The sequence below is a fragment of the Epinephelus lanceolatus genome, chromosome 5 (genome assembly GCF_041903045.1).
Source record: "Epinephelus lanceolatus isolate andai-2023 chromosome 5, ASM4190304v1, whole genome shotgun sequence".
In the NCBI taxonomy this organism is placed as follows: Eukaryota; Metazoa; Chordata; class Actinopteri; order Perciformes; family Serranidae; genus Epinephelus; species Epinephelus lanceolatus.
In genome coordinates this window covers 47,836,461-47,853,957 of record NC_135738.1, presented here as the reverse complement: position 1 = coordinate 47,853,957, position 17,497 = coordinate 47,836,461, and the positions used below count along the sequence as shown (strand labels likewise).

At 42.1% G+C, this 17,497-nt stretch overlaps 1 protein-coding gene across 2 annotated transcripts in view; it reads right to left on the bottom strand.

The window, feature by feature from the left end:
- Positions 1 to 17,497, bottom strand: part of agbl1 (AGBL carboxypeptidase 1) — a 746,393-nt gene that overhangs the window by 324,267 nt on the left and 404,629 nt on the right. For both annotated transcript variants that reach the window (XM_078168290.1, XM_078168291.1), the window contains exon 13: positions 8,005 to 8,095. In XM_078168290.1, the coding sequence (XP_078024416.1) occupies positions 8,005 to 8,095 (91 nt within the window). The remainder of the gene's footprint in view (positions 1 to 8,004; positions 8,096 to 17,497) is intronic.

The following is a 17,497-nucleotide window of genomic DNA, read 5'->3' as shown; positions in this document are numbered from 1 at the left end:
TATGACCCCTGGAAATGGCCAAAAATGCATCAAAATTGAACAGTAAATTCAAAATGGCTGACTTCCTTGGGTTTAGAGCATGCCTCCAAGAGGCTTTTTTGTACGTCTCTGAGCGTTACATAAGCATACCGAGTTTCATACATGTAGGTTAAAAAAGCTTCCGGGGTTGTTTCCTCAAACTTTTGCAGGGGGCGCTCCTGAGCCATTTTTTGGAACCCGCGCACGAGACCCTTAAAATATCAAATTTTTCACCAGTTCTGAGATGTGTGCAAAGTTTCATGAGTTTTCGGGTATGTTAAGCCTCCCAAAAAGGCAATTCATTTGGAGGAATAATAATAATTAAAGCTGCAAGCAGCTGTGATCGGGCCCTCGCTCCCCCATGTAACCGCGGGGGCCTGAACCACGTGGGGGCTGTGGCGCGAAGCGAGAAGGGGGAAAAAACCTGGCAGGAGCGAAAAAACGCAATGTTTCGTTCATCCACCAGGTGGCGCTATGAGCATAACCAGATGTGGCCAGGTCCGTTCAGGGGTGGACCGTCATCACACATGTGAAGTTTCGAGCAAATCAGGCAATGTCAATGTATAATAGGGCATTTCCTGTTTCCACAAGGGGGTGGCATGAGGGTAACCAGATGTGGGCAGGTGCGTTCAGGGGTGGACCGTCATCATGCATGTGAAGTTTTGAGCAAATCGGACAATGTCAATGTATAATAGGGCATTTCCTGTTTCCACAAGGGGGTGGCATGAGGGTAACCAGATGTGGGCAGGTGCGTTCAGGGGTGGACCGTCATCATGCATGTGAAGTTTTGAGCAAATCGGACAATGTCAATGTATAATAGGGCATTTCCTGTTTCCACAAGGGGGCGGCATGAGCGTAACCAGATGTGGGCAGGTGCGTTCAGGGGTGGACCGTTATCACACACGGGAAGTTTCGAGCAAATCTGACAATGTCAATGTATAATAAGGCATTTCCTGTTTCCACAAGGGGGCGGCATGAGCGAAACCAGATGTGGGCAGGTGCGTTCAGGGGTGGACCCTCATCACACATGTAAAATTTCGAGCAAATCGCACAATACATGAAGGATTTATATCAAGTTGATGTTCCGTGGCGAAGGATGAAAAGTCGCCACTGCTGCGGCCTGCAACATGACAGGACACGTGTGTCACTGTGGAGATTCATCAACTTGACCGTCATGTGGCCACAAAATGTAGCTGATCAGGTCAGGAGCTTCAGGTTGGTGTTTGTCAGTGTAAAAGATGGCATTTCCTGTTTCCACAAGGGGGCGCCATGAGCAAGATTGCCCACGAGCATATGGAGGTGTTGAGGGCGGGGCTCTTATAGTGTACAGAAATTTTGAAGCAGTTTGGATGAAGTATGTGGGAGAGAGAGCTGCTTGAATATGCATGGCGATGGATCAAAAATGGCAGTGCCATAGCAGCCACGCCCTTTGACCTACAGACATGCAGAGCACAACTTTTGATCAGCATGGTTTCTGGGTGATCTGTAAAAAATTTGAGGTCGATTGGATGAAATCCCTAGGACTAGTTCGTTAAAATACAACATGTGGAAATCATGTCAAAATGACAAGTGAAAATCAAAATGGCCGACTTCCTGTTTGGAGTAGACCATTGGTGCCAGAGACTTTTATGTGCGTCTGGACAACATACACATGTGTACCAATTTTCATGTTCCTACTCCAAAAAAAATCCTATGGGGAGGGTTTTTCGAAAATTTCAAGGAGGCGCTATAGAGGCATTTTGTCCCCCCCATGGGCAACGCCCCATAAGATGTAAGAGCTCACCATTTTTGACCTGTGTATCAACCGAGTTAACGCTCGCCATTCTTGACCTGTGTATCAATTTTCATGAAGAGATGAGGTCGTTGAAGCCATCAAAACGGCATACGTATTTAGTGGCGAGGGATCGATAGTCACCACGCTGCCACATGAACACCATTAGATGTAGCTTCACAGCGTTTATAAGGTAGCTTCACCAACTTGTTCTGCGTGCATTAGAAGTGAAAGGAAGTTGATGCGGTCAAGTTTGTGGCATTAGTACATGTTAAAGTAAAAACTGGTCACTTCCTGTTACCACCGGGGGGCGCTATGAGTAAGGTGGGATATTAACATATCGGGGCATTCAGGGCGGAGCCATCATCATGTCCAGCAAGTTTGAAGCTGCTGAGATCAAGTATGTGGGAGGGAGAGCCGTTCGAAATTCAATGGCAACAAAAAGGAAAAGTCGCCAAAGTTTGTCACGCCATAGCAGCCACGCCTCTTGACATAGAGAAAAGCTTTTAATAACTTTTGATCAGCATGTTCTCAAGATGATCTGTACCACCTTTGAAGTCGATCAGACGAAATCCCTAGGAGGAGGAGTTCAAATTTCAATTAATCAATCAATGAATTTATAAAGCCCAATATCACAAATCACAATTTGCCTCACAGGGCTTTACAGCATACGACATCCCTCTGTCCTTAAGACCCTAACAGCGGATAAGGAAAAACTCCCCCCCAAAAAACCCTTTAACGGGGGGGGGAAAAAAAACGGTGGAAACCTCAGGAAGAGCAACTGAGGAGGGATCCCTCTCCCAGGACGGACAGACATGCAATAGATGTCGTATAGAACAGATCAACATAATAAATTAACAGTAATCCGTATGACACAATGAGACAGAAAGAGAGAGAGACAGAGAGAGAGACAGAGACAGAGAGAGATGCAGGACAGACGGTACTGACAGTAGCTTACAACAACATTGATGAAAGTAATAATATTATAATTATAGTTCGTGTTACTGTGGTACAATTTGTTGAAAGTATATATTAATATCTGATAGTATACATATGTGACAATAATCATATGTGTATAATAACAGTAGAAGTATGACTAATGATAACAGCAGCAGCAGGAGGCATCTGGCAGGATCACGGCCGCAGCACAACCACACACGTCACACTATCCAGACACCGCTGTAATTCGAGTTAACCTGAGAGACAGTGGAGCACAAAGGCTCTGGAGAAGAAGCCGAGTTAGTGACATCCAGAACGGCCGAGTTAGCAAGATGCAGTAATAGGACATGAGAGAGAGAGAGAGAGAGAGAGAGAAAGAGAGAGAGAGAGAGAGAGAGAGAGAGAGAGAGAGAGAGAGAGAGAAGGTGCCCGGTGTATTATAGGGGGGTCCTCCGGCAGACTAGGCCTAAGTCAGCCTAACTAGGGGCTGGTACAATCCAAGCCTGAGCCAGCCCTAACTATAAGCTTCATCAAAGAGGAAAGTCTTAAGTCTAGTCTTAAATGTGGCGATGTTGTCTGCCTCCCGGACCGCAATAGGAAGATGGTTCCACAGGAGAGGAGCCTGATAGCTGAAGGCTCTGGCTCCTGATCTACTTTTGGAGACTTTAGGGACCACGAGCAACCCTGCATTCTCAGAGCGCAGTGTTCTGGTGGGATAATATGGCAGTATGAGCTCTCTAAGGTATGACAGAGCTTGACCATGTAGAGCTTTATAAGTTAACAGTAGGATTTTAAATTCAGTTCTGGATTTTACAGGGAGCCAGTGCAGAGAAGCTAAAACAGGAGAAATATGATCTTGTTTCTTAGTTCCTGTTCGTACATGTGCCGCTGCATTCTGAATTAGCTGGAGATTTTTTAAGGACTTATTAGAGCTACCTCATATTAGAGAGTTACAGTAATCCAGCCTTGAGGTAACAAAAGTGTGGACCAATTTTTCTGCATCTTTTCGGGTCAGGATAGGCCTAATTTTCGTAATATTACGCAGATGAAAAAATGCAGTCCGTGAGGTTTGTTTTAAATGAGAATTAAAAAACAAATCTTGATCAAATGTTACTCCGAGGTTTCTTACAGTAGTGCTAGAGGCCAGAGCAATGCCATCTAGAGAAACTATGTCATCAGATAACGAGTCTCAGTTGTTTGGGGCCAAGAACAATAACTTCAATTTTGTCTAAATTTAACATCATTTATTATAACATTTATGTCTTTAAGGCAGTTATGGAGTTTAGTTAATTGATTACTTTCTTCTGGCTTCATCGATAAATACAACTGTGTATCATCCGCATAACAATTTAAATTTACAGAGTGATTTCTAATGATGTTACCTAAAGGAAGCATATATAGAGTAAATAGGACTGGTCCGAGCACAGAACCTTGCGGAACTCCAAAACAAACTTTAGTACGTAAGGATGATTCATTATGAACGTGAACAAACTGAAAATGATCAGATAAATAAGATTTAAACCAGCTTAGTGCAGAACCTTTTAGGCCAATTAAGTGTTCCAGTCTCTGTAGCAGAATTTGATGGTCAATTGTGTCAAATGCCACACTAAGTTCTAATAAAACAAGTACAGAGATGAGTCCTTTGTCTGAAGCAATCAGAAGGTCATTTGTAATTTTAACTAGTGCTGTCTCAGAGCTATGATGCACTCTAAATCCTGACTGAAATTCCTCAAATAAATTATTATCATGGAGAAAATCACACAGCTGATCTGCAACTACTTTCTCAAGGATCTTTGAAAGAACGGGAAGATTAGATAATGGTCTATAGTTGGCTAACACCTCTGGATCCAGGGTGGGCTTTTTTAGTAGAGGTTTAATTACAGCTACCTTAAAAGACTATGGTACATAGCCTGTTAATAAGGATATATTGATCATATCTAATATATGAGTGTTAACTAAAGGTAAGACCTCCTTAAGTAGCCTAGTTGGGATGGGGTCTAAGAGACACGTTGATGATTTAGATGAAGAAATCACTGCAGTCAATTCTTGAAGAGAAATTGGGGAGAAGCAATCTAAATATATATTAGGTCTTACAGCTGTGTTTCAGGTTAGATAGGTACTACCTGAGGACAGGAGGTCATGAATTTTGCCTCTAACAGTTAGAATTTTGTCATTAAAAAAGCTCATAAAATCATTACTGCTAAGGTCTAAAGGAATACAAGGCTCAATAGAGCTGTGACTCTCAGTCTGCCTGGCTACAGTGCTGAAAAGAAACCTGGGGGTTATTCTTGTTTTCTTCTATTAATGCTGAGTAATATGAGAAATGTGCGTACCAAATTTCGTTTGCCTACAACAAACTAACCCCAATCGGGAGGGTTATTTGAAAATTTGTAGGGGGCGCTATTTCGGCATTTCGCGTCAATCATGTGCGACCGCCCAAAAATATTGAATTTTGGACGCGGCCGGACAAATGTGGAAAGTTAGAAGCATTTTGAAATTTGGGAAAGGGGCGAAACTGGGGCATGGAATGTCGCAAGAATAATTGTGATAGCAGAGGAAATCAGACAGGCTAAATATTTCTCTGTAATTGTTGATTCAACGCCAGATTTAGCACATGTAGACCAACTCACGCTTGTTTTTCGTTTTGTCAGTACAGATGGAAGAGCAGTGGAGAGATTTATCAGGTTTGAGTCCCTCCACAGCCACACAGGCATAAGCCTGGCTGAATCTGTGATTAAAATGGTTAGAGACTTGGGGTTGGACTTGTCGAACTGTCGGGGCCAAAGTTACAATAATGCCAGCAACATGTCTGGCAAATACAATGGGCTCCAGGCGCAATTAAAAAAAAACTATTCCATTACGCACCAAGTACCCCATTTTTGTAGTGTGGCATGCTGCTTTTTTCTGCCATTGGGGAGTACTGTTGCCATGAGGGGGGGTACTTGGTCTGCAACAGTGTTTGAGTGGGTGGAACATGTCAGGTGGTATCCACATGAATGCCATAATCAAAGTTATTCACTTCACCTGTCAGTGGTGTTAATATTTTGGCTGATCGGTGTATATATATATATATATATATATATATATATATATATGTACAGTACAGGCCAAAAGTTTGGACACACCTTCTCATTCAATGCGTTTTCTTTATTTTCATGACTATTTACATTGTAGATTCCTACTGAAGGCATCAAAACTATGAATGAACACATGTGGAGTTATGTACTTAACAAAAAAAGGTGAAATAACTGAAAACATGTTTTATATTCTAGTTTCTTCAAAATAGCCACCCTTTGCTCTGATTACTGCATTGCACACTCTTGGCATTCTCTCCATGAGCTTCAAGAGGTAGTCACCTGAAATGGTTTTCCAACTGTCTTGAAGGAGTTCCCAGAGTGTTTAGCACTTGTTGGCCCCTTTGCCTTCACTCTGCGGTCCAGCTCACCCCAAACCATCTCGATTGGGTTCAGGTCCGGTGACTGTGGAGGCCAGGTCATCTGCCGCAGCACTCCATCACTCTCCTTCTTGGTCAAATAGCCCTTACACAGCCTGGAGGTGTGTTTGGGGTCATTGTCCTGTTGAAAAAGAAATGATCGTCCAACTAAACGCAAACCGGATGGGATGGCATGTCGCTGCAGGATGCTGTGGTAGCCATGCTGGTTCAGTGTGCCTTCAATTTTGAATAAATCCCCAACAGTGTCACCAGCAAAACACCCCCACACCATCACACCTCCTCCTCCATGCTTCACAGTGGGAACCAGGCATGTGGAATCCATCCGTTCACCTTTTCTGTGTCTCACAAAGACACGGCGGTTGGAACCAAAGATCTCAAATTTGGACTCATCTGACCAAAGCACAGATTTCCACTGGTCTAATGTCCATTCCTTGTGTTTCTTGGCCCAAACAAATCTCTTCTGCTTGTTGCCTCTCCTTAGCAGTGGTTTCCTAGCAGCTATTTGACCATGAAGGCCTGATTGGCGCAGTCTCCTCTTAACAGTTGTTCTAGAGATGGGTCTGCTGCTAGAACTCTGTGTGGCATTCATCTGGTCTCTGATCTGAGCTGCTGTTAACTTGCGATTTCTGAGGCTGGTGACTCGGATGAACTTATCCTCAGAAGCAGAGGTGACTCTTGGTCTTCCTTTCCTGGGTCGGTCCTCATGTGTGTCAGTTTTGTTGTAGTGCTTGATGGTTTTTGCGACTCCACTTGGGGACACATTTAAAGTTTTTGCAATTTTCCGGACTGACTGACCTTCATTTCTTAAAGTAATGATGGCCACTCGTTTTCTTTAGTTAGCTGATTGGTTCTTGCCATAATATGAATTTTAACAGTTGTCCAATAGGGCTGTCGGCTGTGTATTAACCTGACTTCTGCACAACACAACTGATGGTCCCAACCCCATTGATAAAGCAAGAAATTCCACTAATTAACCCTGATAAGGCACACCTGTGAAGTGGAAACCATTTCAGGTGACTACCTCTTGAAGCTCATGGAGAGAATGCCAAGAGTGTGCAAAGCAGTAATCAGAGCAAAGGGTGGCTATTTTGAAGAAACTAGAATATAAAACATGTTTTCAGTTATTTCACCTTTTTTTGTTAAGTACATAACTCCACATGTGTTCATTCATAGTTTTGATGCCTTCAGTGAGAATTTACAATGTAAATAGTCATGAAAATAAAGAAAACGCATTGAATGAGAAGGTGTGTCCAAACTTTTGGCCTGTACTGTATATACATATATGTATATATATATATACACACGTTTATTGAGAGCGCATCCTCAGAGACTGACATAGCACAATCACTTGTCAGCTGTTTCCAACTTCCAAATCATTCACTTCACAGAAACAACTTCATCACTTTCTCCATGATACACCATTGGCGCACTTATTTAGTGCACAAAATAAGAACATTTCTACACACACATATTAGTGAATGAGGCTTATTGTGAGTGACCACTAGGAGTTAGTGTAGGCAAATAACTACACACAAGCTCACGTACTAAAACAAACTAAATGAAGGCTGAACAGATACACAAATCATTATTCATATTCAGCACAAAGGTATAAAGTCATGCTCTGACTAGTATGATGATTTATGCAGTTTACAAGGGTTATGTGAAGATGATGTTGTCAGTTTAAAAGAAACTGACTGATGTTATTCCTTAAATGAATTCTTTCCTTTGTAATTTCAGATTACATGTCTTTTCATCATTATCACAGTAAGATAAATGCCTTGTCCAAACACCCATGCAGAGAAAATAGAGAGTTTCAGCATACCTTGCCTCTCTAACCATGGTCCTAATTCTGGGGCTGGTGCTGAGGATGCTGTTGTGACTGCGGAAATCACAGGCCTCTAACTGGGCAGCAGCTGGAGAGAGTGCATTTGAATGCAAAATGAAAAAAACAATGGTGTGCTTTTTAAGACAGTCACTTGTGCTGAAATTACACTAGTCACAATGAAAACAATGCTTTCATATGAGAGTTTTCTGTCTAAGTGGCCATGTGTGTGGGCAGGAGCTGCAGCATTTATAAGTGCAAAAACTGTAAACTCAAATCTGAACTGCTAAACTTAAACTCTCCTCTGCTCCATCTGCTCTCTCTCTCTTCTGCTTTCACCACATTGAGTCACTCTCTTTGCTGTGCCACTCACTCTGTGTACACACACAAACACACACACACACACACACACACACACTATACTGGCTCTGCTGTTCTTCAAACAACCTACGCTACTCTTACATTTGTTGAAACAATAGTTTTCTACCATCGTTATGCCATATAAACGTATTTAACGAAGACTCCTGCCACTCCTGCAAGGAAGCAGTCATGTTGTTACTGCAGTCAAACAATACCTCCAGGTCAGACAAGCCTGCCTAGTCTTTAGTGCAATCAGATTGTGGCTCATTTGAACACAGCCTCTCAGAATCAATCAAGGACTCTGCTATTTCACCCACCCCCAGGTGAGTCTCACCTATTTTAGTTACCCCAATACAGGTTGTATTTGAGATGTTTTTGCTGAGAATTGATCATTGTAATTGGGTGAAAAATATATATAGGCATATTTATCTACTGGGATTAATAGACTGGTCAACTACTTTTTGAGAGCAGTCAATGAGTACTAAAATGCTGTAGTCATGAATGCTCTTTTAGGTGGTTGTGCATGGTTGACCAAACTCGAATTAGCAGGGTCCATCACTCATTAGTAATTACCATTATTATCAGCATGTTCATTATTATTCTGTGACCGTGGCTGAATTACACTCTATGCTTCACTTTTTCATTTTGAAAATGTTTTTCACCCAGCTCACTCAGTGTTCATCTGACAATGTGTCATAACTGCCAATATATCAACAAATATTTCAACATACAATATAACATAATTAACTGATGAAGGAGCAGTTTTATGATTTTATTTGCAGTTTTCATAAATAGTATGAAACAGATTAATGGCTTAAAGTATACACTGAAAGTACTGTAAGCATATAATGTGTCAATGTATGCCTAGCAACATGATCAGATAAGGTAGTACAAAAATTAGGCAGTCTTTAGAATGGACTTTACCTCCATTGCACCAACCAAACTCTATGCTGGTGAATGACCAGCAACTACAGCTATGACCTTGCAGTACATGTGATGCTAGGATATTTGGTTAAAATCTCCTGCTTCCTTGTTATTGTGTTACTGACCATTACTCATTTGCAGCAATGTTATCATGGAGCATCAGAAAAAAAAGAAAATATCACAGACTTTGAGATACTAAGATTTATAGAGCTGTACAGGAGAGGTGTGTCTCTGTTTGGTTGACAACAGCTGATGGGTGATGCTCCATGTAAAAAGAGAGAAAAGGTAAACAAACTTGACTGCAGCTTACAGCTCGTGGACAGACAGTGCATTGTTAGCAGTGGTATTTGAGAGTGAGGACCACATCACCATCTGAACAGACTGAAGCGACATTTGCCGGTGAGTTCATATTTTGGGGGCGGCAGTAGCTCAGTCCATAGGGACTTGGGTTGGGAACCGGAGGGTCGCCTGATCAAGTCCCCGTCCGGACCAAAAATATGGAGCGTGGACTGGTAGCTGGAGAGGTGCCAGTTCACCTCCTGGGCACTGCCGAGGTGCCCCTGAGCAAGGCACCGAACCCCCCAACTGCTCAGAGCGCCTGTCATGGGCAGCCCACTCTGACATCTCTCCACTTAGTGCATGTATAGGTCCAGTTTGTGCATGTGTGTGTTCGGACCTGTGTGTAATTGACAACAGAGTGAAAAATTGAATTTCCCCTCGGGGATTAATAAAGTATATAAAATTAAAAAAATTAAAATTAAATTAAAAAATTAAATTCTGCTGCTTAAAGGGATAGTGCACCCAAAAATGAAAATTCAGCCATTATCTACTCACCCTCATGCCGAGGGAGGCTCTGGTGAAGTTTTAGAGTCCTCACATCCCTTGTGGAGATCGGCGGGGGTAGCGGCTAGCACACCTAATGGCTGACGGTGCCTCCGACTAACGTCCAAGAACACAAAATTGAAACCACAAAATATCTCCATACTGCTCGTCCATAGTGATCCAAGTGTCCTGCAGACCCGACATAAAAAGTTGTTTTGAAAAACATCATATGAAATCTGTTTTTAGCCTCATTGTAGCCTGTAGCTCTGACTGCTTCTCTGTGCTCCACACTCACATGTGCACGCTTGCGCGAGACCAGCAAAAGCATGAGCTTTGCTTACCCGTGTTTACATCACGTGACACGTGCACTGCAGGGAGAGACAACAGTAACCACAGTAGCTAAAAGATAATTTGCACTACGGTCTTTTAGCAAAGGACAGCCCAACATGTCTGAAGACTTTGAAGCTGAGGAAGAACAGCATTTCTTTGTTGAGCCGTATTTGTTTGAGCCTGAGTATACGGACATGGAACTCAGGCTACTGGACGAAGCAGCCGCCGCAGCTCATGAGCCTAACCCTCAGCCAGCGGCAGAATACCGGAGTTGAGCACTGGAAACCTGGTGGTGTCGTTGTTTCAAATGCAAAGCAATGTCAACGGATGAGGAAAGTCTTTGCTGCTCAGACTGGGAATTGGCGATGCCTGATATTGAGAAGAGTACTGACGAGACTGCTGCTCTTCAGAGACCAGAGTTTCCAGCACTACTGACCCATGGTGTTCTGGAGACATTTTTTTACTTCCCCAAGATCAACTGGAAGAAAAGGCAGAGGCCTGCAGGACCAGATGGCAGGCTTTCAGAGGAGTAAGTCATTAATTTCTACCGTAGTTCAGGCAGACGATGGCTCGGATATGTGGTTACTGTTGTCTCTCCCTGCGGTGCACGTGTAACGTGACGTAAACACGGGTAATCAAAGCTTGTGCTTTCGCTGGTCTCATGCAAGCACGCACACGTGAGCGCGGAGCACAGAGAAGCAGTCAGAGCTACAGGCTACAGTGAGGCAAAAAACAGAGTTCAAATGATGTTTTTCGAAACAGCTTTTTATGTCTGGGCTGCAGGACACTTGGATCACTACGGATGAGTATGTTGGAGATATTTTGTGGTTTCAATTTTGTGTTCTTGGACGTTAGTCTGGGGCGCCGTCAGCCATTAGGTGTGCTAGCCGCTACCCCCGCCGATCTCCGCAAGGGATGTGAGGACTCTAAAACTTCACCAGAGCCTCCCTTGGCATGAGGGTGAGTAGATAATGGCTGAATTTTCATTTTTGGGTGCACTATCCCTTTAATGTGCTGCTGCTGACTAGCAAATTAGCTTGCTGTCTTGCTTGATAACAAACATTGGCATTCCCCTTTTACCAGTGAATGTTTGTTTGTTTGCTTATTCAACAAGCTGAGATGAGGACAAGATGTGTTTGTTAGTCTGTTAGCTAGATAAAACAAAATTGTAGCAGGAAAGCTTATGTTGGTCAACTCAGTCTCACTCCGAAGTCGTTGGTGCTTGGTCAGTGACTTCTGGCATTAGACACTGATGAAAAAAGCTGTCCTTTCACATTGGCAGGATACAAGGTCGGTCACTGTTGTTGTTTAACAGTGCCCAGCAGTGTCAGGGGGAAACACTGTGGGACAACAATGTAAATTAAGGGGGCAGAAGTCCGAGTAGGGTTGGTGAATGTGTACAATAACCAATGACTTTAACCCTGAAAGCCAATGTTCACTCCCCATAAGACTGTGAAGCCAAACCCTGGTTTGATTTCCCCTAAACACAACTATGTGCATGTGCTGGCTGAACATAACCACATGCGTTTGTTGCTGAAGGAAAAAAAACACAAAAAAAATGTCAATTTGCAGTGTTGTACCGAGGTATTACATTTATTTTGAAAGAGACTGTATGCAAACCGCACATTTCCTGTGAAAACGGAAGCATATTTAGAAAACAGACAATGCATGTAACAGACTGAGGTTGACTCAGCCAGATTATGCTATGCTTTTAAGTTCACCACATCCTCTCTTCCTTCTGTCACATCTATGGGAGCCACCCCAGCTCCAGCCTGCTCTCACCCTGGTGAAGATGAGATAAGAAATCCAGATGGGAGTTGTACATTCAGGATGAATTCCTGAGTAGAGACAAAGTTTCTCTTGTTAACCAACTTGAAACGTCTCTTGAAAGTAAACTATACATTTTATCCATGTTCTAACATTATAACTGTGCATAATGCCTGTTTGTTAGTTGAATGATTTTTTTTTTCACTCTTCTAGGTCATAGTGTGAGTGAGTTATAATTTCACGTGTTTAATCCCTCATTTAACATTGAATCATGCTGCCATCTTGTGACGATAGTTAAGAAAGGTTCCCCTAAGGAATCACATATTATATTTCGAGTTAAAATATAGTTGAATTGATTAATCAATTTGTCTTCATTATATGTACTTTCTCAATTAGTATGTTGATGCAACTGCAGACTAGTATTGTAATGTTTGTGCACGAAACAATTACACTTATGTTCCACTGATATATGCGGTATAATAATCTGATCAAAGCTAATAATAAGCTATTAAAGCTGATTTTGACCATAATGAAAGTATGTCTATGACGCGTAACATGTTAAAGTATATATTCTCGCAAAATAAAGTTCATTAAGTTTCCTCAGAAAAAAAGTAATGTCTACACTAAGAGACCCACCTTGCCTCAAACACGCCCACTCAACCTGGTTGGATAAAAGTATTGAGCTCGGCGCATCTCTGTGCTCTTCTGCTTTCTTTTGCCGTCCCTCCTTCTAGTTATACTCTTTATGCTTTAACCCGTTACACTCTTATACTCATTTCCAGGATTGTCTTCTCTGTTGTGAGTTTTCTTTCTTTTTTTCTGTGCCTTTAGTAACATTATACCTGAAGCGACGAAGCCAACCGATTGCAACATTTTTTATAGGCATTAATCAATCAATCAATCAATCAATCAATCAATTTTATTTATAAAGCCCAATATCACAAATCACAGTTTGCCTCACAGGGCTTTACAGCATACGACATCCCTCTGTCCTTAGGACCCTTACAGCGGATAAGGAAAAACTCCCTCCCTAAAAACCCTTTAACGGGGGAAAAAAACAGTAGAAACCTCAGGAAGAGCAACTGAGGGGGGGATCCCTCTTCCAGGACGGACAGACGTGCAGTAGATGTCGTACAGAACAGATCAACATGATAAATTAACAGTAATCCGTATGACACAATGAGACAGAGAGAGAGACAGAGAAAGAGAGACAGAGAGAGATGCAGGACAGACGGTACTGACAGTAGCTTACAACAACATTAATGAAAATAATAATATTATAATTATAATTCTGGCTGTTGTGGTACAATATTTTGAAAGTATATATTAATATCTGATAGTGTACATATGTGACAATAATCATATGTGTGTAATAATAGTAGAAGTATGACTAATGATAACAGCAGCAGCAGGAGGCATCTGGCAGGACCATGGCAGCAGCACAACGTCACACTATCCAGGCACCACTGTGATATAAGTTAACCTGCGAGACAGTGGAGCACAAAGGCTCCGGAGAAGAAGCAGAGTTAGTGACAGGAGAGAAGGTGCCCGGTGTATTATAGGAGGTTCCCCGGCAGACTAGGCCTAAGTCAGCCTAACTAGGGGCTGGTACAAGTCAAGCCTGAGCCAGCCCTAACTATAAGCTTTATCAAAGAGGAAAGTCTTAAGTCTTGTCTTAAATGTGGAGACGGTGTCTGCCTCCCGGACCGCAACAGGAAGATGATTCCACAGGAGAGGAGCCTGACAGCTGAAGGTTCTGGCTCCTGATCTACTTTTGGAGACTTTAGGGACCACGAGTAACCCTGCATTCTCCGAGCACAGTGTTACGGTGGGATAATATGGCACTATGAGCTCTCTAAGATATGACGGAGTCTGTCTATTTAGAGCTTTATAAGTTAACAGTAGGATTTTAAATTCAATTCTGGATTTTACAGGGAGCCAGTGTAGAGAAGCTAAAACAGGAAAAATATGATCTCATTTCTTAGTTCCTGTTAGTACACGTGCCGCTGCATTCTGAATTAGCTGGAGAGTTTTTAAGGACTTACTAGAGCTACCTGATAATAAAGAGTTACAGTAATCCAGCCTAGAGGTAACAAAAGCGTGGACCAATTTTTCTGCATCTTTTTGGGTCAGGATAGGCCTAATTTTTTACGCAGATGAAAAAATGCAGTCCGTGAGGTTTGTTTTAAATGAGAATTAAAAGACAGATCTTGATCAAATATTACTCTGAGGTTTCTTACGGTAATGCTAGAGGCCAGAGCAGTGTCATCTAGAGAAACTATATCATCAGATAAAGAGTCTCTGAATTGTTTGGGGCCAAGAACAATAACTTCAGTTTTGTCTGAATTTAACATCAGGAAATTGGTGCTCATCCAGGTTTTTATGTCTTTAAGGCAATTATGAAGTTTAGTTAATTGATTACTTTCTTTTGGCTTCATCGATAAATACAACTGTGTATCATTCGCATAACAATGGAAATTTACAGAGTGATTTCTAATGATGTTACCTAAAGGAAGCATGTATAGCGTAAATAGGATTGGTCCGAGCACAGAACCTTGCGGAACTCCAAAACAAACTTTAGTACGTAAGGATGATTCATTATAAACGTGAACAAACTGAAAATGATCAGATAAATAAGATTTAAACCAGCTTAGTGCAGAACCTTTTAGGCCAATTAAATTAATAATAACTTTGTTAATAATACTGAACTGCCGACAAGATTGTTTTCAACCTTATCATAAGCAAGTAGTCACAGCTAAATAGACGAGTGACTATTCGGCCTGCAACTCCATAAAAGATTCATCAGATCCAGTGGCTGCCAGCCACTTGCCAAAATGTCCGCAAAGCAGTGGTTCCTTTGCCAAACCAAGAGACTTTCTGCAGCCTGAGATAACTGACGTTTGAGGACCACCTGAAGGATGTGGCAGTCAGGCTCAACCGCCCTTCCACCACTGTGTTCCAGCCGGCTTTGTTCTGCTGGGAAGCCCAGGAGCCGCAAAGTGATAGTCTGGGGTCCTCTGAGAAATGTCCATCTGAGCCAACACTGTTAAGAAAGTAGGCAAAAACCAACTCACCTGGGGGGTATTCCAGAAAGTGGGTTATGTGAAAACTCAGAGTAACTTAACCCTGAGATGAGGGATATGAGTTATCCGTTCCAGAAAGAGAGGTAACTGAAACTCTGAGTCAGTCACCATGGTAACAGACTCTGTGAACATAACCTGCTCACTGACAGGTTTTCTTCAATAAACCCTGAGTTTTTCTCTGTCTCCTCCCTCTTACACGCTGTTTCATATGTTCATTCATTCAGTCCGTGTCAAAGCTTGTGTCGATGCGCATTAATTAGCGGAGATTTACCGTCTGTCACAGTCTAAATCCTGCTGGATATTAGTTTGTTATTCAGGACTGTCTTAAGTTACTGAATTTATGCACATCAATCATTTCTTTGGACATGAGTTTTTGTCGTAACATTCAAATATTACACAGCGAGAATTCACCCTCAGCTCAGAATCAAACCTCTGTCCTTTTTATATTTATAATTTTTTATAACACTGTGCACACGGATCAGACTGTCAGTCTGTTAGAGCAGCTCCGAAATGTTTATTGCACATAATGTGTAGGTCTAATTATTTAAATTTTAAAAATCGGTATGAAGCTTTAGACACGTAGTATCAATGACTAATGATCTCTATCACTGATGTCATTGGTCGCACTGATGGAACATAATTCCTATAGCCTAATATTGGGGATTATATGTTAATATTTCTGAGTGAGCAATGGTGCAGCATTTCAGTGTCTTTAAATTTACTACATTTGTAGCTGAAATAAAGTCACTGAATGCTGTTGAGTCAAGATACAAATAAATGTGCAACATTTTAAATTCTACTGTATTTTAAACGCAACGTCTTTTTAAGTGCAAATCACCAAACATATTATTACTGGGTCAGACTGTGAGTTTACAGTCATGTCTTTATGTCTTTGATCTATAGCCTAGCCTATATGTTTTAAATCTTCCTATTTTTCAGTTGCTACCTCCTGTGTTTTTCCCCATCAGATTAAATCTGAACAAATATATTATTGTATATAATTAATATAATGTAGTAGGGATGGGCAGCACAAGCAAAAACATGATTCGAAAATCATGGCAACTATTCGACAATTTTTCAAATAATCGCCCCCCGCCCCTCCCGGAGCCACACACACAGAGATCCATTCATCATTACGGCCGGGCTCCACTGGCTGCAAAGTGTCATGTCAGCGTAGCGTCGCGGCATATTCATTTGGGCTCCACTGACTGCATACGGAAGCGACACGTAGAGAAGCCAGCGGGGTTGTTTGCCGTTTGCTGTGCCGAGAGGCTGCATGTAGGCTGCATGAAATGTTAAAGCATTTTCCACCTAAGTTATTACATATATTTGAGTTATCTACAAGTTTACTGTACTGTTTGTCATCTACTCGCTTTCAAATGTCCGCCACGGACTTTACACAATGTCACGGATAAACATGGGTAAATGCATGAATCACATATCATCTCTGATAATGGTTTATTCATTTAAAAACACATTGTGCTCGTTTAGCACACTATTTCATGTAGTTTTTATCTGCTGGAGGGTCCCGTAGGGGTGCGTAGCGCAACAAAAATAGAAGAGCCGCGTAAAATAGAGAGTTGTCGTGCTGCTCCTGTTGCCGGTGGAGCCGCTGTAATTGATTAACAGTGGGGCGAGCTGCTACGGGACTCGCGCTGCAGACGTGTCGCGTTGCTGAGCCCAGCTGTACGGTCTCTCGCCGCCTCCTGCGTGCCTCGCTCTCAAATGACTGTGCATACTTGTTGTAGACTTGTGATACGCAAGCTTTGCCTCACAGAGTTTGCACTGCACCTCATTTTCGTTTATTTTGTCAAAGTTGTTCCACACGGAACTTTTTGATGACTGTAGTAGTCTCTGCATGTTTCTCCTGTTTGTAGAAGAGCATCAAACTAGCTGGTAGCCCATCTCACACCGCTGTAGCAATCCTATACTGCCCTCGTGCGGTTAGGAGCTGAATTGCATGTCAAATAAAGGGGGGAAATAAGACGGTGAATAGTAATAGTCGCATTAAAAAATCGATTTTTCAAAATAAAACGACTATTTGAAAATTCAAAAATCATGATGCATCCCCATAATGTAGCCTAATGTATCTACAGCCTGATACACAGTCAGATTCCACAGTCAGGTAGGTGGGGAGAGACGGCAGAATGGGTTGCATCTTCCACCAGTTAGGCATTACATGGATGACATGACACTGGTGACCACAA